The sequence below is a fragment of the Scyliorhinus torazame genome, chromosome 14 (genome assembly GCF_047496885.1).
Source record: "Scyliorhinus torazame isolate Kashiwa2021f chromosome 14, sScyTor2.1, whole genome shotgun sequence".
NCBI lineage: Eukaryota > Metazoa > Chordata > Chondrichthyes > Carcharhiniformes > Scyliorhinidae > Scyliorhinus > Scyliorhinus torazame.
This window is the reverse complement of record NC_092720.1, coordinates 129,005,515-129,020,875: the sequence shown is the minus strand read 5'-3', so window position 1 is coordinate 129,020,875 and position 15,361 is coordinate 129,005,515. Positions and strand designations below refer to the sequence as shown.

The following is a 15,361-nucleotide window of genomic DNA, read 5'->3' as shown; positions in this document are numbered from 1 at the left end:
TTCCCTATACAGTCCCTCCTCCGGTGCTTCCGCATACTGTCTGTCCACCCTCAAAAGTTCTTGCAACAACCGCTCCCGTTCCTTACTCTCCTGCTTCCCGTTATGTGTCCTTATTGATATCAGCTCCCCCCTAACCACCGCCTTCAACGCCTCCCAGACCACTCCCACCTGAACCTCCCCATTGTCATTGAGTTCCAAGTACTTTTCAATGCATCCCCTCACCCTTAAGCACACCCCCTCATCCGCCATTAGTCCCATATCCATTCTCCAGGGTGGACGCCCTCTTGTTTCCTCCCCTATCTCCAAGTCTACCCAGTGTGGGGCATGATCCGAAATGGCTATAGCCGTATATTCCGTTCCCCTCACCCTCGGGATCAATGCCCTACCCAACACAAAAAAGTCTATGCGTGAATAGACTTTATGGACACAGGAGAAAAACGAGAACTCCTTACTCCTAGGTCTACTGAATCTCCACGGGTCCACCCCTCCCATCTGCTCCATAAAATCCTTAAGCACCTTGGCTGCTGCCGGCCTCCTACCAGTCCTGGACTTCGACCTATCCAGCCTTGGTTCCAACACCGTGTTAAAGTCTCCCCCCATTATCAGCTTTCCGGTCTCTAGGTCTGGGATGCGTCCTAGCATTCGCCTCATAAAATTGGCATCGTCCCAATTCGGGGCATACACGTTTACCAACACCACCATCTCTCCCTGTAATTTGCCACTCACCATCACGTATCTGCCCCCGTTATCCGCCACTATAGTCTTTGCCTCGAACATTACCCGCTTCCCCACTAATATAGCCACCCCCCTGTTTTTCGCATCCAGCCCCGAATGGAACACCTGCCCTACCCATCCTTTGCGCAACCTAACCTGATCTATCAGTTTCAGGTGCGTTTCCTGTAACATGACCACATCTGCTTTAAGTTTCTTAAGGTGTGCGAGTACTCGTGCCCTCTTTATCGGCCCGTTAAGCCCCCTCACGTTCCACGTGATCAGCCGAGTTGGGGGGCTTCCCACCCCCCCCCCCCTTGCCGGTTAGCCATCATCTTTTTCCAGCTTCTCGCCCAGTTCCCACGCGGCTGTATTTCTCCCAGACGGTGCCCCCCCGCCCATCCTTTCCCGCACCCACTCCCCCCTTTCCCCAGCAGCAGCAACCCAGTAATTCCCCCCTCCCCCCCCCCCGCTAGACCCCCCGCTAGCGTAATTACTCCCCCCATGTTGCTCCCAGAAGTCAGCAAACTCTGGCTGACCTCGGCTTCCCCCCGTGATCATGGCTCGCCCCGTGCGGCGCCCCCTCCTTCCTGCTTCTCTGTTCCCGCCATAATTATCATAGCGCGGGAACCAAGCCCGCGCCTCTCCCTCGGCCCCGCCTCCCATGGCCAACGCCCCATCTCCTCTCCCTCCCCACCTCCCCCCATCACCACCTGTGGGAGAAAGAAAAGTTACCATACCGCAGGATTAATCATACAATCCCTCTTCGCCCCCCCCCCCCCCCCCCCCCCCCACTCGTCCCACCACTTTGTCCAAACGTTCATTTTCGTAGTCCAATCATTCCAATTTTTCTTCTACAATAAAAGTCCACGCTTCATCCGCCGTCTCAAAGTAGTGGTGCCTCCCTTGATATGTGACCCACAGTCTTGCCGGTTGCAGCATTCCAAACTTTATCTTTTTTTTGTGAAGTACCGCTTTGGCCCGATTAAAGCTCGCCCTCCTTCTCGCCACCTCCGCACTCCAATCTTGATAGACGCGGATCACCGCGTTCTCCCATTTACTACACCGAGTTTTCTTCGCCCATCTAAGGACCATTTCTCTATCCTTAAAACGGAGAAATCTCACCACTATGGCTCTGGGAGCTTCTCCTGCTCTCGGTCCTCGCACCATAACTCGGTATGCTCCCTCCACCTCCAACGGACCCGTCGGGGCCTCCACTCCCATTAACGAGTGCAGCATCGTGCTCACATATGCCCCGACGTCCGCCCCCTCCACACCTTCAGGAAGGCCAAGAATCCTCAAGTTGTTCCTCCTTGCGTTATTTTCCAGTGCCTCCAACCTCTCCACAGATCGTTTCTGGTGTGCCTCCTGTATCTCCGACTTCACCACCAGGCCCTGTATGTCGTTTTCATTCTCTGCTGCTTTCGCCTTCACGACCCGAAGCTCCTGCTCCTGGGTCTTTTGTTCCTCTTTCAGCCCTTCAATCGCCTGTAATATCGGGGCCAACAACTCTTTCTTCATTTCCTTTTTTATCTCCTCCACGCAGCGTTTCAAAAACTCTTGTTGTTCAGGGCCCCATATGAAACTGCCACCTTCCGACGCCATCTTGGTTTCTGCTTGCCTTCCTTGCCGTTGTTCCAAAGGATCCGCTGCAATCCGGCCACTTTCCTCTCCTTTTTCCATCCGTGTCCAGGGGGAACACCCTTCTGGTTTACCGCACGGTGTTTTCAGCCGTTAAAATTGCCGTTGGGGCTCCTATCAAGAGCCCAAAAGTCCGTTTCACAGGGAGCTGCCGAAACGTGCGACTCAGCTGGTCATCGCCGCACCCGGAAGTCCCGAAGTAAGAATTTCAATGGCGAAATGCTCACTCCTTACTCACTCCTCTCCACAGCATGCAGGATCACGTTAAAGTCCGGAGTTCCCCAGCAAATGATCCTAACCATAACTTTAATGAGGGTTGGTTGTATGGCTGGACCCATAATCTCCCAGTTCAACTTCGGCACCTCTGCACTCCTTCTATTGGTTAACACTCCCACCCACACAGTACATCACTATTCCAACCAATTGGAAGATGAATAGACTCCTCACACCTGATTAACTGTAAGACAAACAGCATTTTATCTCCAGGTCCAAAATTTTATGAGCAAACAAATTAGGACCCCTCGGACCATTGAGCCTGCTCTATCATTCAATAAACTCCTGACTCATCTGATTGTAACCTCAACCCCAGGTTCCTGCCTACCCCCTTGCTTATTATCAAGCTCAGCCTTAAAAATATTCAAAGATTCTGCTTCTGTTGCCTTTTGAGGAAGAGAGTTCCGGAGTGGGATTCTCCGGTCGCCGACGCCGAAATCGCGTGCGGGATCGGCTGGAGAATACCCGATTCCGACCAAATCAAGGCAGACTCGACACCCAGGGACGACCCCTTTTTTAAACAGTGACCCTCAATATCCCACAAGAAGAGATATCCTCTCCACATCCACTCTGTCAAGATTCCTCAGGATCTTGTATGTTTCAAATTTTATAAACAGTGAACAAAATCTTCTGAAAAATTAAAAATGTATTTGCACTATGAATACAAGAACATAAAAATTAGGAGTAATAATAAAGTAATAGTGTGACAAGTAGGCTTACATTAACACTGCAATGAAGTTACTGTGAAAAGCCCCTAGTCGCTACATTCCTCCGCCTGTTCAGGTACACAGAGGGAGAATTCAGAATGTCCAAATTACCTAACAGCGTCTTTCGGGACTTGTGGGAGGAAACAGGAGCACCCGGAGGAAACCCATGCAGACACGGGAAGAACGTGCAGACTCCGCACAGACAGTGACCCAAACCTGGAATCGAACCTGGCTCTCTGACGCTGTGAAGCAACAGTGCTAATCACTGTGCTACTGTGCCGCCCCTAATCCCGCACAGCTCATTGAGCCTGCTCCGTTATTCAATACAATTATGGCTGATCTTGGGCTTTACTCCATTTTCCCGCCTGCTCCCCATATCTTTTAATTCCTTGAGACCAAAAGTCCATCTATCTCAGCCTTAAATGTAGTCAACAATGGAGCATCCACAACCCTCTGGAGCCAGAGAATTCCAAACATTTACAACCCTTTGAGTGACGTCATTCCCCTCATCTCAGTCCTGAGACTGTGCCTCCATATATTAGATTCTACGACCAATGGAAACAATTTTGGGGTCCACCTGATCAGAATTTAGTAGGTTTCAATGAGAACACCTCTCATTATTCTAAACTCCAGAGAGTATAAACCCAATTTACTCATGGAGACTAAAACTGCACACAGTACTCCAGTTGTGGTCTCACCAAGAACCTGTAAAATTGTAGCAAGACTTCTTTATTCTTGTACTCCAACCCGCTTGAGTTAAAGACCAACATTTCAATTGCCTTCCTAATTGCTTGCTGCACTTGCAAGCTATCCTTGTGTTCCTTATACGAGTGCACCCAAGTCTCTTTGAACATCAACACTTACATGTTTGTCATCTTTTAAACAAAATTTCAGCTTTTTTATTCTTACAACCAAAGTGAATAACTTCAAATTCCCCTATATTATATTCCATCTCCCACCTTGTTGCCCACTCAACTAACCTATCCATATCACTGCAGCTTCTCTGTGTCCACCCCACAGCTTATTTTTCCACCTAGGTTGGTACATCCGCAAACTTAGTTAGATATATTACTCGCTATCTCTTCATCCAAGTCATTAATATAGTTTGTGAATAGCTAAGCACTGATCATTGTGGAACTCCACTATTCACTGCCTGCCAACATGAAAAGCTCTGTTTATGCCCACTCTCTGTTTCCTACCCATTAACCAACCCTATATCCATCCATGCTAATGTACTATCCCCAACTTCATGAACACTTATTTTGCCTATTAACCTTTTGTGCGGCACCTGATTGAAAGCCTTTTGGAAATCCAGTTATACTACATCTACTGGTTACCCTTTATCTATTCAACTAGTTACATCCTCAAAAACTCTGATAAATTTATCCAACAAGATTTTTCTTCAGTAAACATGTTGACGTGTTCTTTTTTTAAAAAATAATTTTTATTCTCCTCCTTTTTCACATTTTCTCCCAACTTTACACCCACCAACAACAAACAATTATCAGTAACAAATATGTCAATCCCCATATCAATATCAACGATCCCATCCTCCCACCAAACCCCAAACATTAGTCCGCATGTTCACATAAACAAATTACAAAAAGGAATCAGGAATCACCCATAGTCACCATCAACACACAGCATCCCCCTCCCCCCAACCCTCCCACCCACCTCCCCCAACTAATGTTCGATGTTATCCAGTTCTTGAAAGTGCATAATGAATAATGCCCATGAATTGTAGAACCCCTCCATCTGGTTTAGCTCAGTGGACTAGACAGCTGGTTTGTGATGCAGAACAAGGCCAGCAGCGCGGGTTCCCGTACCAGCTGAGAATTCTGAATTCTCCCTCCGTGTACCTGAACAGGCGCCGGTATGTGGGCGACTAGGGGCTTTTCACAGTAACTTCATACTTGTGACAATAAAAGGTTATAGGGCAGCACAGTAGCCTTGTGGATAGCACAATTGCTTCACAGCTCCAGGGTCCCAGGTTCGATTCTGGCTTGGGTCACTGTCTGTGCGGAGTCTGCACATCCTCCCCATGTGTGCGTGGGTTTCCTCCGGGTGCTCCGGTTTCCTCCCAAAGTCCAAAGATGTGCGGGTTAGGTGGATTGGTCATGATAAATTGCCCTTAGTGTCCAAAATTGCCCTTAGTGTTGGGTGGGGTTACTGGGTTATGGGGATAGGGTGGCGGTGTTGACCTTGGGTAGGGTGCTCTTTCCAAGAGCCGGTGCAGACTCGATGGGCCGAATGGCCTCCTTCTGCACTGTAAATTCTATGATAATCTATGATAATCCTTCCCCTCAGTTCAAACTTAACCTTCTCAAGAGTCAAGAATTCCAACTAGTCCCCCCGCCACGCCAGGGCACAGGGTGGAGAGGCTGCTCTCCAACCCGTCAGGATCCGCCTTCGGGCTACAAAATCTGCCTCCGCACCTGTTTCCAACCCTGGCTGGCCCGACACCCCGAATATGGCCACCCGGGGGCCCGGGTCCAGTTTCATGTGCACCACTTTAGAAATTACCCTAAAAACGTCCTTCCAGTAATCCTCTAGCTTTGGACAGGACCAAAACATATGAACATGATTAGCGGGGCCCCCTCCGCAACGTTCACACACATCTTTTACTCCTTCAAAGAATCAGCTCATCCTTGCCCTCGTGAGGTGTGCTCTGTATACCACCTTCAGCTGTATCAGCCCCAACCTCGCGCACGAGGTGGAGGCATTCACTCTCCGGAGTACCTCACACCAGAACCCCTCCTTCATATCCTCTCCCAACTCTTCATCCTGCTTTGCTTTGATCCCTTCGAGTGGTGCCTTCTCCTCTTCCAAAATAGCTCCGTAAACCGCTGGGTTGACGTGTTGTAATCGTACTATGCTTTACTAAGTGCATAAGGACTACCTTAATCATAGATTCCATTATTTGCCCAACAATTTAATGTTAGGCTAACTGACCTTAGTTGCTTGCAGCAGTGTCTTTCAAAACACCATGGAAATCTTGGAGGGTTGAAACCCTAACCCAAATCCTAATCCTAATCCTCTCTCACACTGGCATTACCCCACACCCTCACTCCTAGCTCAACTCTCACCTTCAATTCGAATCACAAATCAAATCCTAGCTATTATCTTAACTCTTTTGTTAAATGCAATCCTAACCTCAAACTTAACCCTAATCTCTGAGTTGTACCAGGAATGTTTATTTTTGGGGTATCTTTTTTTAGTGAGATGGGGCAACATCAGAGTGGGAGTGGGGGAATGGGAAAGCTACAACAGAAAGATTAACAGGGACAGATATATCCGAATAAAAGGATAAAAGAGTAAACCAACTTACCCCTTTTGCAGGAAATCACTGGTAGTATGGAGCTGAAGGACAGTGCATAATAAAAGGTTAACATAGGTGAAGAGCCTCATGAGTTAGAAAGGGAGCTACAGTTTACACATAGAAAGTATGCAGATCAGCAAGTGGGACAAGGTGAATTCTGCTGAGAATACAGAACAGGCTGCTTCAGCAAGAATAAATACAACAACCAAACTAAAAACAATTGGTACAGATCCAATTAAATGCAACATTGGCTAAAACTACTTATTGATAATTGGAGTGCATTCCTTGGATGAAACATATTACATGGCTTTGATAGTGAATGGGCTAAAGCATTGCCCTGTGCAGATGAGCCCTATCCTCATGGAAAAGGACTGAAATGAGCTTAAGTTGAAAACAGGATGCCGCAACTTTGAAAACTCGAAAAAACACTGGGCCTCATGTAACTGTTAACCGTTTCACACCAAAAACCAGTCATGTGGTGTTAATAAGATCCGTGCCGGTTGGTGAAAGCAAAACTAAGTCATAGAACCTTTCCTTGTTGAGCGAGTTTATGGACTTTGTTCAGTATCAACACTCCTCATATACACCCAGTGTCCCAGCCATCCCCTATTTATGTGTTCAAATGCCTATCACCTGGTTCCCTTAAGTAAGGGGAGTCAGTGGCATAGTAGTATTGTCACTGCACCAGTAAACCAGAAACTCAGGGTAATGCTATGGGGATTGGATTTGAATCCCGCCACTGCAGATGGTGAAATTTAAATTCAATAAAAATCTGGAATTAAAAGTCTGATAATCACGATGAAACCATTGTCGATTGTTGTAAAAACCTATCTGGTTCACTAATGTCCTTTAGGAAAGGACATCTGTCATCCATACCTGATCTGACCTATATGTGACTCCAGATCCACAGCGATGTGGTTGATTCTTACCTGCCTCCTCAAGGGTAATTAGGGGAGGTCAATAAGTGACGCCCATGTCCCATTAAGGAATTTTTTAAAAATCACAAACTTTAACAATGTAATTGGTAAGACATTGACATGTGATGTACTGTAGGACTGGACAGAATGAGTTTAAATCAGACTGAGTTTATCCTAAAAGTGGGCGTATTATTATCAAGCATAGATTACTATGTACTTTTGGGGGATACTTGTGACTAAGTTTTAGTCTGGATTGGTAGCACTCTTAATCCAATGGTAATAATGGGTATCCTACTTGCGAGTATAATGAACCTATTTGCTTGTTTGCAATCATTGTAAATTCATATATCTTGAAACTTATGATACCTAGGGTTTGAGATTTATGGAACTGGGACTGGAATTCCTATGTAGTATCAATCAAAAAGTGACAATAATCCTGAAGAATTGGGAATAAAGTAAAAAGCTTTTTAAGCTTTTATAGCATCCTACAACCATGTTTTTACAATCACGCAAGACTAATCAAGAATTGATGTACTGATTTTTACACGTAGATTCAGAAGCTCTCCGGCACCTGTTTTCTCTCACTGGTGTAAGAGTGGATCTCTTGCTTTCCCGACCGGAAGCTAGAGTCCCTTTTGCACAACCTTAGTGCTGGGATCGCTACCAGCGTGGCCAGCGATGTCTGTTCTGACCTGACCTATGTAACCTTCTGAGGTGCAGAAGTGTCTTGCTGTTATGTCTGAAGTCACCTTGTGGCCCGAATATTTTCCTTCATCTATCTCTTTCGCTCTTACCATGGCCAGTCAAACAAGATTTGGGGCCTTCAGAAGACACAGCTTATTGAGAAATAAAATGTTTGGCCTGGCACTTTCTGGTCCATATGCAACCTGCAGAACTCCAATTAAGCTCCCAAGGCCAGATACTCCAGTACAGATTCTGGGGAGAGGGTAATGTGCTTAGTCGGAGTTGGTCTCTGATGCCTGCAAGAAACATCCATGGTAGCCACCCCACGCCAAGCTGATCCACCCTTCCATGGCAGAATAATGTCTTCCAGAAGTCGACAAAGAAAAAGCGCTCTTTTTTAAAAAATGTATTTGTGTCAATTAAAAGTCTCCAGAAGGACTTATGCCAGGTTTCAACCACTGTAAATAGTATTGACACTTTTCGGGGTACAAAAGGAATACATTCCCAGAAAGCTTGAAGGTTTTGCCCTAAGAAGGCCCCTTGCCATAGGGGGTGGGCAGAAGATGGCGCCGGAGCGAAGCGACTCTCTGCGAGCTCTCCCCAACAGATCCACTTTTTACTTAACTTATACTCGTTCTAATCTTTTAAAATTTACCTTGTGTTGCCCTATTATGTATTTTCTTTTATTCCCTTTTCTTCCCATGTACTTAATGATCTGTTGAGCTGCTCGCAGAAAAATACTTTTCACTGTACCTCGGTACACATGACAATAAACAAATCCAATCCAATCCTGCCCCTCCCAACCTCATTTCAGTCCAAATGGAGAACACCCCCGTCCCCACCACACACACAGACACACACAGTTCTTACACAACTATTTGTCCCTGTACATCACCTGTCTTCCAGGAGCGATGACCACAGCTCATCCTCTCCGGCTTCTTGAGCAATGATTTCACATTGTGGTTCGAAAGATTGAATGAGTTCCTTTGCATTATGATCTAGTTCCTGGAATTCCGTTTTCAATTCCTCTATCCTCTTCTCCAATCTAAAAGTTGAATCAAAAGAACTGCAGACTTAAAGGTGCACAAAATTCTCTGTCCTGCATTCCCAGTTAAAATCCATGGTTAAGAACTGATGTTAAACCTTCCAGAGTGGAGAGTGGCAAAGTGGCCATAGGTTTCAAGGACCGGCCAATTTCCTTGATTTTGAAGATATGGGGTGGGGTGTAGGGGACATACTAGTGGTGACAGTGAAACAAAAATGATTGTAAGACACATTAAAAGGGATTTGAACAATTTAAGGAGTACAAGGGAAGCCATTCAGCCCACATCTCGATGCTGGCTCAATGTGGAGCAATCCAGTCAGTCCAATTCCCCTCTTGATTCCTGTGGACTTCCAGATTTATTTCCCTCAAGTGCCCATCCAATTTCCTTTTCAAATTGTAAATCAGCTCCATTTCCACCTTCCTCACGGGTCACTATTTTTGTTAAGTAAATTTAGAGTGCCCAATTCTTTTTTTCTAATTAAGGGGTCATTTAGCATGGCCAATTCACCTACCCTGCACAATCTTTGGGTTGTGGGGGTGAGACCCACGCAAATACGGGGTGAATGTGTAAACTTCACACTGACAGTGATCCGGGGCCAGGATCGTACCCAGGTCCTCGATGCTGTGAGGCAGCAGTGCTGATCACTGCGTCACCATGCTGCTCCTACCTCGCAGGTCATTATAATTCACTGTGTAAAACCTATGGTCCTCACATACCCACAGCCTCTCTTGCCCAAAACCTTAAATCTACGTCCCTCCAGTCCTTGCACCATCAGCTAATGGAAAATACTTCTTCACCTCAGTTACAACTATCATAATTCTGTCCACTTCTATCATAACTCCCCTCTTTGCCCCAAGGAGAACATCTCCAGCTTAATTCTCCAACCTCACCTTGTAGCTCAGTTGCCTCCATGCCTGGAACCATTCTGGTAAATCTCCTCTGTATCCTCTCAAGGACCCTCACATCCTTCATAGTGTGGTGACCAGAACTGGATGCACTCCTCTAGTTGTGGCCTCATCAGAGGTTTGTAAAGATTGAACATAACTTTCCTGATTTCTCACTCCATACCAACATTTATGTTAACTACTCTGACGGTATTCTCTGCTACCTTCATGAAGTGCTCACGGACCTCAATGTACCCTCCCTCTGTCCCTGCATGCTCTTCAGGACTGCCTTTAAGTCTGTATTGCCATTCTCCCTGTGCCTGCGTGGGTCTCACCTCCACAACCCAAAGATGTGCAGGGTAGGTGGATTGGCCACGCTAAATTGCCCTTTTAAAAAGTCTGTACTGCCTCTCCCTAGGTTTTCTGCTGAATGCCTCACCTCACACCTCTCTGTGTTAAATTCCACCTGCCACATGTCTGCCCATGCCTAAGTCCTCATATCATCCCACTGCATCCCAATTACTGTATTAATAACCCAGTGGATCCAGCGGATTACTCCATTAGTACCCCAATCGATCCAGCTGATTCCTGCAGTGATCCAGCAAATTGTTGCAAATGTTATCACAGTGGATCTGTTACTGTTGCTCTCAAGAAACTTAACAGTTTTATGATGATTTGTATTGTTATTCTTAGGCACCTGCTGTCAGAGTCCTGAATCTTTTCTCTGTATAACCTTAACTCAGAATAAACAGCTTCAAAACAGTCATTGGAGCTTTTCGAGAGTTCGTGCATGCTCTGAATGGTCTGAAAAGAAGTGACCTTGAGCTGGAAATGTATCCATCTCATTTGGTGATTACATCACTCTGATTGTGACACCTCCTCAACAACATGACACAATTGACCACATAGTCTTTAGCTGGGATTGTAAATGTGGATGGTAACTGGATCTCACTTCAGGCTGTGAATTAATATGATGAATATTAGGCTGGAGGAGTAGCTGGGTATAAATTGGACCGTGAAACTGTTTGATTGTCATCAAAACCCAACGTGTTCACCAATGTCCTTTAGGGAAGGAAACCTGTCATTTTTATTGGATCGTGATCCCAGTCCCACACTAGTGAGGTTGACTCCTTATTAACTCGCTGAAATCGTCACGCAAGTCACTGAGTTATATCAAACCACGACAATAAAAGGAGAGCAAAAATAAAACTGGATGGGCGACTGGCATCAGATTCAGAAACAACAAAGGCACATCTAGCTCAGTCAATCCTTAAAGTCTTCCTCACTAATATCTGTGGACTGGTGCCAAAGTTAGGTGAGTTGTCGCACAGACTAGACACCCATCAGTCTGATTCCTCCATCACCTCTGGTTGTGTCCTGCCCCAACAGCAACACAGACCTAAGGGAGCTGGGGCACGGTGGTATATACAAGATCCGGTATCAACGGCAGAAGGGTCCCTGCCATTGATACCGGATCCCATGAAGTCTCATAGTTTCAGGTGAAAAATGGGCAAGGAAACCTGATTACCAATCATCACTCTCCTTCAGCTCATGAATCAGTAGTCCTCCATGTTGAACTGTGTGGAAAAACCGCTGAGAACAGCAATGACGTGGGGAAAGGGCTTCAATGTCTATCACCAAGAGTGACTTGGTGGTACTATCACTGACTGAGCTAGCCAAATTCTGAAGGACTTAAGCTGTCAGACTTGGCTTGTGGCAGGATATTACCAAGCCCTTTCTGAATTTGGACGTGGACTATTTCAGTATCTGAGGATTCGTGAACGGTGCTGAACCTTGCCCAGTTATCAGCAAACATCCCCACGTTTGACCTCACGATGGAAGGAAGGTCATTGATGAAGCAGCTGAAGATGGATGGGGCCAGGTCACTACCCTGAGGAACTCCTGCAATGGTGTCCTGGAGTTGAGCAGAGCGTCCCCCCCCCGCCCCGTCCGTCCGTCCCCCCGTCCCCGTCCCCCCCGCCAATTCCCATTGACTCCAGTTTTGCTAGAGCTCCTTGATGTCAAGGGCAGTCACTTTCCTCTCTCCTCCAGAGTTCAGCTCCTTTGTCCATGTTTGAACAAGGCTGTAACAAGGTCAGGAGTTGAGTGGCCCTAGCAGAACCCAGTGAGCAAGTTATTGCTGTGTAAGTGACACTTGATAGCTCTGTTGATGACACCTTCCATCATTTTACTGATGGTCAAAAATAGATGATAGGGCCGGGTAGGATTGGTCCTGCTTTTTGTGTACAGCACATACCTGGGATATTTTCCACATTGCTGGGTAAATGTCAGTGTTGTAGCTTTGCTGAAAATTAATTCTAATTCTTTACAATTTTTTCCTCTTTATTCTTTCAGTGAATGTGGGCATTGCTGGAAAGGCTGGCATTTGTTGCCTATCCCTAACTGAGCGGTTTGTGAGGTCATTTCAAAGAGCAGCTTCTGTGGGTCTGGAGTCACATGTCGGCTAGGCCAGGTAAGGATGGCAGATTTCCTTCCCTAAAATGGATTACTGAACCAGATGGGTTTTTATTGACAATGGATGATAGTCACCATTACCTAGACTAGCTTTCAACTCCACCAGCTGACAGAATGGGATTTGAACCCACATCCCCAATGCATAAGCTTCTTGATTACTAGTTCAATAACATTGCCACTGTGCCACTGACTCCCCCATGCAATTGTTTGTCTCCTATAGTACTTTTGAATGTAGATTTTCAACCTATGGCGCTTGCTTTGTTTAGATTTATAACCCTAGTTTTGGTCTTAACTAAATTACTTTTAAACTCATTATTGTAACTTTTCCTCCAGGCCCCTGCTCATTTTCTCCTCCTCGCAGTCTTGCATTTTAATCTTCAATTGCTTGTAGGAACCTCCCATCTTCAATTTCAATGGGTAATTTGACTATGAAAAGAATACATGGGGTGGTTTCCCGTTGCCACTCTCATATCTGCTTAAAGGAAATACAAATCCTCCTCCTGAAGAATCCTCCTCCGCGTGTAAGCAGCACTTGTCTCTCAAGGTTCTTCTGCCATGACCACTGAAAACTCGCTGTTTTGCTGTTGCCCGGGGCTTCCAACCCTGAACACAGGATCCTTATCTGGGTCTGCAGTGAATCACAAAAGGGTGGGGAGGACCTACCTCCCTGTGCTCTCAAATAGACAGTGTACTGTGCAAAGCCAAAAGGAGATTTTAATATCTTATCCATGCTATAATATGATTGGTGGACTGGTTGGTCCAAAGACTTTTAACCATGCAGGTTCTGGTGGCAGCTCATGCTGTCATGGAGGGGCTGGTTTAGCACCGTGGGCTAAATAGCTGGCTTGTAAGGCAGAACAAGGCTAGCAGCGCGGGTTCAATTCCCGTACTGGCCTCCCCGAACAGGCGCCGGAATGTGACGACTAGGGGCTTTTCACAGTAACTTCATTGAAGCCTACTTGTGACAAAAAGCGATTATTATTATTATTGTGACAATAAGCGATTATTATTATTATGCTGCACGATATTCAACGGCTCCAGACTCCTACTAAAGGCTAGTTGCAGTCATTGATAGAATCATAGAATCTCTTCAGTGCAGAAGGAGCCATTCGGCCCATCGCATCTGCACCAGCCCTTGGAAAGAGCACCCTATTTAAGCCCACGCCTCCACCCTATCCCTGTAACCCTGCCTAACCTTTTGGATACTAAGGGACAATTTAGCATGACCAATCTACCTAACCTGCACATCCTTGTACTGTGGGAGGAAACCGGAGCACCCGGATGAAACCCACGCAGACACAGGGAAAAAGTGCAAACTCCACATTGACAGTCACCCGAGGCTGAAATTGAACCTGGGTCCCTGGATCTGTAAAGCAGCAGTGCTAACCACTGTGCCACCATGCCGCCCCCATGTTCATGTTCTTTCCATCTCCATTTCTCCTTGTGTTATTTGGTGAATAATCCTGGAAGGAATGGATGAGTTGTCTCCCAGGTCACCTCCCTGGAGGTGTTACTGGCTCCAGTCAGGATCAAGGAGTGTTAAAAAAAAAAAAAGGTGCCAAACTGCACGGGCAGTGGTGGCAGGGGAAGTGAGTTGCAGATTATCATAACACCATATATCTGAATCCAGCGTAGGAAGAGTCTGGATGATTTCATAGATCAACAAAGATGAGTCTAGATCCTCCTTTTCCCATTTCTTGTATCACAGCTGTTCACAGTGCCTCCCTTCCTCCTTCACCAATGATCATCCCTGCAGCACATCCCTCACTATTAATGCACCACCTCTCCTACTCACACCCAATACAAAATCACCTTCTGTTTGTTGTCTTCGCTCACTCCACTCAGTGCATATCCTTCCCAACTTCTGTAAATTGCAGAACTTGCAGCTTCTTCATGATGCCTTTATCGATTAACTTGGGTTACTTACTGGTGGATAATGAGGGAGTGGTCGCAAGTTTGGTGGCTCCCGCTCAAGGCGGATTTTTATGGTCTTTTCCCCACCCGAAGGGTGAAGCATTTCAGTGCAAGAGGTGGAGGAGTGTCTGGGGAAGGTTTTACTCCTCTGGTGTGGCTGTTGGATGGATCCACGGACTAGGAGTGGGGCAAGAAGAAAAGAGCTGCTGGAGCAGGAGAGACTTTGCATACGCCCCAGGATAGAGGAGAGCAAGGGGGCTGGTCTGCCCATCAGTGGTCGATAGAGCAGCTAGTAGAGTTTCTTAATGGAAATTTCTGTCAGCAGAGGAAGGAGGCCCTGGAAAACCTGGTGGAACTGATCAGGGATCGAGAGAGTGAAGCAGAGGCTGGAGTCCCAGGGCTGGGCAGTCCAGAAAGTGGAGGAGGCGGTGGGGGAACACGAGGAGCACCATCTTGTTGTTGGCCGAGGTGGGGGTGATACGGGAGACTCAAAAGAGGCTGAAGCAGGAGCTGGAGGATCTGGAGAATTGCTCCAAAAGACAAAATCCTAGGTTCATGAGGATGCCCAAAGGCATCGGAGGTGCAGAGGCTGGCATGTACGTTGCCGAGATGCTGATGAGGGAGGAGGCCTTTGACCGGCCCCTGGAGGTTGTCTGAGCGCACAGGGCGTTGATGAAGAGGCCGCAGGCAGGTGAGCCGCCAAGGGCAAGATTGGTGGGGTTGCATCACTTTCTGGACAAGGAGAAGATTCTCTGGTAGCCGGGGAAGACTACGAAATACACCTGGGAAG

At 46.7% G+C, this 15,361-nt stretch overlaps 1 protein-coding gene and 1 long non-coding RNA gene across 5 annotated transcripts in view; one reads left to right on the top strand and one right to left on the bottom strand.

The window, feature by feature from the left end:
- The window catches only part of LOC140390041 (uncharacterized), a 130,755-nt gene that overhangs the window by 71,917 nt on the left and 43,477 nt on the right, over positions 1-15,361 (top strand). For 2 of the 3 annotated variants that reach the window (XR_011934541.1, XR_011934540.1), the window contains exon 2: positions 12,538-12,655. This is a non-coding gene — a long non-coding RNA (uncharacterized lncRNA). Of the gene's footprint in view, positions 1-11,464; positions 11,498-12,537; positions 12,656-15,361 lie in introns of those variants that run through there. The other variant, XR_011934542.1, reaches the window with a different exon arrangement.
- The window catches only part of LOC140390040 (single-pass membrane and coiled-coil domain-containing protein 1-like), a 63,176-nt gene that overhangs the window by 4,573 nt on the left and 43,242 nt on the right, over positions 1-15,361 (bottom strand). The window contains exons 1-2 of one of the 2 annotated variants that reach the window (XM_072474893.1): positions 10,880-10,978; positions 9,148-9,297 (exon numbers count right to left, since the gene is read on the bottom strand). In XM_072474893.1, the coding sequence (XP_072330994.1) occupies positions 9,148-9,297; positions 10,880-10,974 (245 nt within the window). In that variant the 5' untranslated portion in view covers positions 10,975-10,978. Of the gene's footprint in view, positions 1-9,147; positions 9,298-10,879; positions 10,979-15,361 lie in introns of those variants that run through there. The other variant, XM_072474892.1, reaches the window with a different exon arrangement.